The sequence below is a fragment of the Hyalella azteca genome, unplaced genomic scaffold, assembly GCF_000764305.2.
Source record: "Hyalella azteca isolate HAZT.00-mixed unplaced genomic scaffold, Hazt_2.0.2 contig17687, whole genome shotgun sequence".
In the NCBI taxonomy this organism is placed as follows: domain Eukaryota; kingdom Metazoa; phylum Arthropoda; class Malacostraca; order Amphipoda; family Hyalellidae; genus Hyalella; species Hyalella azteca.
In genome coordinates, this window is record NW_025947462.1 from 1,057 (window position 1) to 8,488 (window position 7,432).

Sequence of the window (7,432 nt, forward strand, 5' to 3'; positions counted from 1 at the left end):
TACAAGTAGGTCGTAGAGACAGTCGAAAGTTTGAGTGAAACACGGATGCTACGGCAGTGTTACTACTTAACAGAACTACAACATTGTCCGCCAGATACTAAAGATAGCCTTGAGAATTTGGATAATCTTCGCGCTGGAGAATCGGCTACGAAGAGGCATCGACAGTTGAGACGTGCGGGATCCGAAATTATCAACGAAGTCAAGAACTACGACAGTGTCTACGAAGAAGAAATCGCGATCGACCTACGAAATACTTCGAGCCCCAAACCAATTTAGTCACCACGGGAGTGTGCGTTCGGACAGTAACCGACCGAGCTTGCTTCTTAATTATAGTCATCACCCACTCCAATTCAAGAGTACAACGCTTTCAAGGAAACTTCCCAGCCTCCTACCGAGCAGCCACATTTTCCTTGGATTGCCCAACTTCACAACTCCCGCTGATATACTTTTCTCAGAATTTGAGCTAGGCAGTGCTTGAGATTTGTGTCTAATTATTAGGTTTGATCTGTTCCTCATCATTATCACCATGTCATAGCTCTGTAATAGGATAAATTTTTTTCTATAATATAGAATATTTTGAGATTATTGATGCGTCATTTTTTTATCCTCGTCATTTCGTTATTTTTGCCACGATCGAGAATCAATAATGTGCCTTAATTAAAAAGTTACGGCTTAACCAACTTGACATTAGATATCAAGAACTTAACGTAACGTAAAACCTGAGGGGTTGAGTTAGTTCAGTCGCCATTCGCCAGGTGTTTACTAGCTATCTATTTAGCTATCTCGCACCGAAAGTCAAGATGAACATCACCAAAGAGGTGGAAGGTCTCAGTATCGAAAGATTCTCAAATTCAAAATTGTTTATCACCCACAAGGGGCGGAAGGTCTCAATTGTCCAGCCCGCTGAAGATGGCTCGAAAAAAGCAGCGTTAGCATCTCAAGGAGACGAAGTGACAAGGAGGGACAGGTGAAAAGCAACAGAAACGAAGACACTCGAACAAGAGGTCGCTTACACGGCACGTCGGCCTCCCGCCTCCCGACGAGAGAGACAGAAGATAAATGCTGTCTCTTATACACATCTAGATGTGTATAAGAGACAGCCTATATAAAGAGAAAATAATTAATAGTCTAGTGACAATATGTTTTTCGTTCAGAAATTTGTACTCTATGAATTAAATATCATCGAAATTATTTAGGTATTGAATGTGATGTATTTATATGATGAAGATGAGCATGTAACTGCGCGAAAACAGCCAGCCTATTTGGCTTGAAGTCTAAGCTCATATTACAGTTAGACACCGGCACATCTTAGACGAGAGAGGAGGGTTATCAGAGTCAGTCTATCGAAAACAGTCTATTTGGCCTGAAGCAGCGGCTCATAGTACCAAATGGGGTACCTGCACATCGGAGTTGGGGGGGGAGAGAGGAGGGGTGTGAGGGATCAGCTCAGCGGCCCAAGCACCCTTTGCTTCGTGACGCGTCTGCCCAAGTCTATGAGTGTAGAGCAGCCAGACGCAGGCCTGCGCTCGCATGACATTCCTTTGACACCACACAGCCAGACGTAAGATACTAGTAGTCACGGCAGCGTCCGCGATCACCCTCGCTTCGGAGTTCGGGCGGGTCTACATACTCCCCTTAATATGAAGGAAAAACTAGAGAGGTGACGGCATAGTGGCAAACCAGAGATTTTCTAGAATCAGTTCATTTTTAATTTCCTCATTAACTCAATATTTAAGCCAAATTCTTATGTATGACAATGCTGGTATCCATGGTGCCAATCCATAGGTTATTCAAAAGAACCTGTTCTTATGTCATTTTGAACCGATCAACACTTCTTTATGGACCGATCGATCCTGGACAGAACATAGAGTCCACATGAAGTACCACTTTGCAGAGAGTGGTTTAATATTGCAAGATCTTTGGTGATGCTTCAGTAGCAAAATTTATGCCTTCAGAAGATCTTGCCAACACATTTAGATCAAAATTCTTGCATTTAATATATTTGCCAGTCTTTGGCCAACTATTTAGAAAAAATTAAGGTTTCCGGTATGTTGGATGGATCAGGTTGCAGTGAAGCTTGCCCGGAAATCAGTTGCAATGAGTTCCCGCCAAAAAATCCTACGCAAATTCAAATGGGAGCGCAGCCGTGCACCACCAATTTTGTTCACCAATAAGCCCTGAATTGAATGCCTTGAATCTCACCGGACCTACACCAATCAGCCGTGCACCACTTGGCTTTGTCCTTTTACGGCCTTGGCCACCACCTGCCGCGCACCACCAGGCTGCGGATCGAATATGACTTCCGGGCATTGTTAAATTACGTAATTTTACGTTCACCACATCTGTGATATGTAATGTGTATAAGGCACCTCTCTTGCACCAGCAGGGTTGCGCAGCATCTCTTCCATGTAGGTGTACTTGTACCAGAACTGGCTGGCTTGTGGCAAGATCGTCACTCCGCGATCCCACACATTTCGGGCGTGGTTAACCTGCACAACAATTACTGGTTAACTCGACATAGGAATGACTCAAATGGAATACAAGACTCATGATATTAGGGAGACTTCTGACTTGGTATGAAATACACCAAATTTAATTTCAACAGCACCAAAAATGCAAGCCGTGTTGTGTCAGGATGAGCGAGTACCTGGTTGGCCCAGGATGTTGTGTAAGGGTACCCACACAGTGAAAGCAGGTTGCCAGCGTGTTGGTTACCTGCTTAGGCGCCTGAAAGTGAAATAAATAGGCCTGGCTCTGGCCTATTCGTACAGGTTTTCACTGTGAACACTTACATTATTATCCTATGTTCATTCTAGCGGCAGGTTGCTCGCGCGGGCAAACCTGCTTGCACTGTGTGGGTACCCTAATGCAATATACTGGTTCTGGCTGGTCAGCCGGCCAGTGATGGTCGTGGAACTACCTTAGAAAAACTGATGTATCAAAATGGGACCAACGATCACCCATTCCCTTCTCAAGTTGCCACTAACAGGATGGGTAATAAAAACACACATAACACATCCATTAAACCTGCAGCTGAAGCGCTTAGTAAAATTTAAGATCAATGTGCTGATGCAAATCATCACTATACAGCAGTAGACTTTGATATTATATTTATGACTCGTTTCGAAAGTGAGTCATCAATATTTTGCAAGCTCCTAGAGAACTTTTAACTACAAGTGGAATATTATGTTTACCTGCTTGCAGCGCATCTCCATCTCAGCATACTTGAGCCACAGAGTGATGTTGTGATGCTCCACGTCAAGCGCGCGTTCATAAACTGACCTGGTAACAAGCAGGAATTCTTAAACTCACAAATTAATTAAAGATTCCACAAAGTTGACAAAGATAAAAACATGGATAGTAAAAGAACTTTTGTTGCTAAGCCTAGCACAACTTAAGACCTTATTTTTATATCTATCCTCTTTTAACCTGGTTATTTTCCACATAGATACAAAACTTTCCTTGAAAAATTATAGTAGGTGAATTAGATTTAACCTGACAGTGTAAGTGAAGCAGCACTTCGACAAATTGAATGTTACATTGTAAATTGAGGATCATTGTAAAGTGAATAATTTGTCTGATGTTATGCCAGTACTCATTTGAGACGCCAACATAGGCAAAAAAAAAACCTTGTAAATAAAATGACGTTATTTTCGATTACTCAGGAAATAAATGCTCATTTTGCTTGCAAATAAAACTCAATTTCTCTGCTTACCAAGCTCTACGTATTTCTCCTTGTTCCTCTTCCCATTTGGAGTACTTGAGCCAGTTGGAGACATTGCCACGGTTTTTCCGGATGTTGTCTTCAAATGCACGCCTTTTTTTTAGTTGATATTCCTGGAAAATCATAATAAGGCAATGAATGAATAAAATTTAATTGAGGTACCATTAAAATAGAGATAAATATAATGGTGATAATAGCCTTACAGATGTAACTGGAGTTACTTGACCGTCATGCAATATAAAGAAAATGACTGATTACACATTGAAATGCAATACTGATCATATTAATTCAAAGTAATTCAAAAATTTTGATTCAACTAGCATTACAGTAATTAGTGATGATAAATTTTCAACAGGGTAGTTTTTTGCCTAACAAGCAATTAGTAAAATTGTTTGTGAATTGTATAAAAAAGTGTATTGTTAAGTTTCCTTGTATGTGATGTCTGTTAGATATGTTAGGGCAGGAAGCTGTGACAATATGGGTAGGTGTTTTTGTTAATATTACTCAAACATTCTCCTAAATAAAATAAAATTAATTCAAAGAGTAAACTTCACACTGCTGATCAATAAGTGCACTTAGTCTACATTGTATGTTAATAGTTGACAAAAATTTGGCTTGGGCTCTGATCACAGCTGTGCAACTACGATTTACCATTGAATAATTTTTATTAAAATTGAACATCATTGGTTTTTGAGTTTCCAAAAGTATGAGAGGTGACACTTTAGATCTACATTTATGTACAATAAAGACTATAATTAGGTATTACAATGAAATCAAACGTCTTTCTGTAGCGTGATGATGCTACACTACGACTTATTTGATGAACTAATGCTTGTCTACTGTATTTTTTCTGGGCAATTGTGGAGTAGTTGTTTACGAGCACATGAGTAGTAGTAGTAGTAGTAGTATGATGTTTGCTAGCGCTTCAGCTATCAAGCTATTTCGCACCGGAGGTCAAAATATAACATCGCCAGCAAGGTGGAAGGTCTCAGTTATTCAAAATCTCAAGTTAATCATCACCCACAAGGGGCGGAAGGTCTTAATTAAAAACGAGCACATGAGAGGTCTCGTCAAGATGTTGAACAATGAAATAGAAACTAGGCACAGTAAGTCCCAGAATGATAAACTAATCCTGCTGTCCTCAGAGGGAGTTCAAGAAGCCAAACATAGCACAAATTATTTTCAGCGCATTTTCTCATTTATGGAAAAAATGCCCTATTGTGCTCGTCATGTCCGTCCGTCTGTCCGTGACTTCACGTTTTTGTTGATTTTGAGAAAATGTGCTGCTCTCTGTCACTCGCTGCAGTGAGTACTGAGTTATATTTTTTTAAGTTGTCACATGCTATATCATACTTTAAATTTCAATGAGAAACATAATATAGCAGATGTAAACTAATATTTTAGAAAGCAGCACAAAGGAATATAATTATGACATTGTATTGCTACATTTGTTATGGGTACACCTGATTTTACAAAAAAATTCACTTTGGTAAATATTTTTGTTTTACAGATATTTTTCTGCCCCATTCAAAGATGTCAATTTTATTCTTTAAATAATGAGGCTAGCATGTCATTGAAGCAAATGAACATTTCAAACCCCTTCATTAGAAATTCCAACCAATTAGAGCACAAAACAGTGAAAACTGATGTATCAAAATGGGACAAGTCAACTTATAAACAGTGAAATGTTGGTGAAAAATTCAACATCAACAAAACTATGATCTCTTGGAATGTTAAATTGTAGAAATACAAACCACATGAACAGTTCTAGTGTATCTAACTCAAAGTCACTGGAAATAGAAATAGAAATATTAAGAAATTGCTTTAAAGTGTTAGTTAGGATTACCTGCAGTTCCTTGGGGTCTGCAATCTTCTGTCTTGGAGGTGGAGGCACAATCTCCAACTCTCGTTCCTTGGCCTCGCTGAGGAGCTGCTCGGCAGTTATTTGCATCTCGGCTGGAGACTTGTCTTTCACCTGAAAAAATTTTGACCTTTATTAAATGCACATATTTTAATTTGTGGGCATTGCAGGTGCAGGTGGTGGGGCTATGGATGGAACGATGGTCAGATAATTAGTGATTGAAAGCATCAAACACAAATGGGAATCCGTGGTGGGGCTTTTTGTGAGGTGATTTCAAGTGATCATATATTATATTATATGTATAATCTTATTATATTATATACGGTATATATTATTAAAGGGTCAAGAAATACTCAAAATTCCAACATTAGAAGACCATCTTCATGGGAATAATAATTTCAGTCTTCAACTATTAGGGCCATTGAGAAACTGATATTTTAGCAAAAATACTATAGGCATGTACTTAATATGGAAAAAAAATTTAAATCTGTAGACTGTTTCTGAACATAACAGTTGAGTTTACATACGAGTCCTGGTAAAATACAGTAATAATCTTGTAGTATTCACATGAAGGCACAAGACTAAACCACATCATTTTAAGTAGTAAAATGTAAGCATGAATGACTTTTTCTGAGAAGCAATAATTGGAGAAAGGCTTGGTATTACAACCCATAAAAAATATATTTTACTTCAACAAAGTTTGTGTATCACAACAGGTGTTATCTTTTACTGCCTTCTCTTGGTAGCATTCAGGTTATAATTACCCAGCAGAAGTTGATTTATATAAAATAACTGAATATTCCTTGTACATACCTTTGCCACTTGGGGCATATTTTGTGGCTTTGTTGACATGATGGCTGATTCTTCTCTCAGCCAAACAAATATCAAATCTGTGTGAGTTCAGACACTGATAATCAAAGCCTGCTTGGAATATAGACTTCCAACTAAAAGATAATTCTGGAAAAAATGTAAATAAACATAAGGTAGTTATTAAATGTATATAAAATTCTCAGTCATTTAACCCTAAAGCAGTCAACTTAATCTCTGTGTATATACATAGAGATTGAAAATGTAGGCTCAGGAAGACTCATTGCATTATTACGACATTGCATTATTAGCGTTTGATGCTATTATGGCCATGATGCCTATGCCTGTCACCAATTGTCTGTTCCTTGTTAAACACCAAGCATCACTTACAACTATACTCAGAAAATAAAAGAAAAGCTTTCCAATAAGTTTGCCACAGACCCCATTATTGAAGCTCTTTACTTTTGGTTCTAACTTTCTGAAGATACAAATCTCATTGAAGTTAATTATCAGAAAAATACTTGGTCATTTAGCTGCAGCAGCACAAATGAAACACCCCACATTTGAGGACGGGTGGAGGCGCAATTTGAGGAGGACACTCCAAGGGTGGTGATTGTTAAGGAAATGGCAGAGATTTAGGTGCTTGAGTGCTGTAGCACATTGTTGCCGGGTGGATGTCTCATGTTGCGGGTGAGGTAACCGTGTTACCTACTTTGAGTTTGGTTTGGCAACAACCCTTCTATCTAGTATGTTAAAGGCAAATGAGAGACTGGTGACTTATATCTTAAATTGAAGTAAAAATACAGTGACAGTGTAATGAGTGAATAAGTTTAACTGCGTTCAGAAGTTATGAGTTATGATTAGGGATAGGGAGCATGGACAGGGTTATCAGTTATTCCATCATTGGTGAACTGAAAAATAAATAATACAAAAATCAGTAACCTGTCCAACTAGATAATAATACAAAGCCTGAAGGGAAATTGAATGTTAAAACTGATGCAATATATACTTAAAAATAGATTCTTAATTTATGGCAAGCT

General features: G+C 38.5%; 1 protein-coding gene across 1 annotated transcript; it reads right to left on the reverse strand.

The window, feature by feature from the left end:
• Positions 1-2,369: 2,369 nt before the first annotated feature.
• On the reverse strand, positions 2,370-6,544 carry LOC108676820 (protein crooked neck-like; the record flags this gene model as incomplete). The annotated part of the gene is made up of 5 exons (XM_018164959.1): positions 6,399-6,544; positions 5,571-5,699; positions 3,716-3,837; positions 3,195-3,282; positions 2,370-2,489 (listed from the first exon to the last, which is right to left on the reverse strand). Coding segments are annotated over exons 1-5 (498 nt in total), but the record flags the coding sequence as incomplete, so codon positions are not given.
• Between the last annotated feature and the right edge of the window lie 888 nt (positions 6,545-7,432).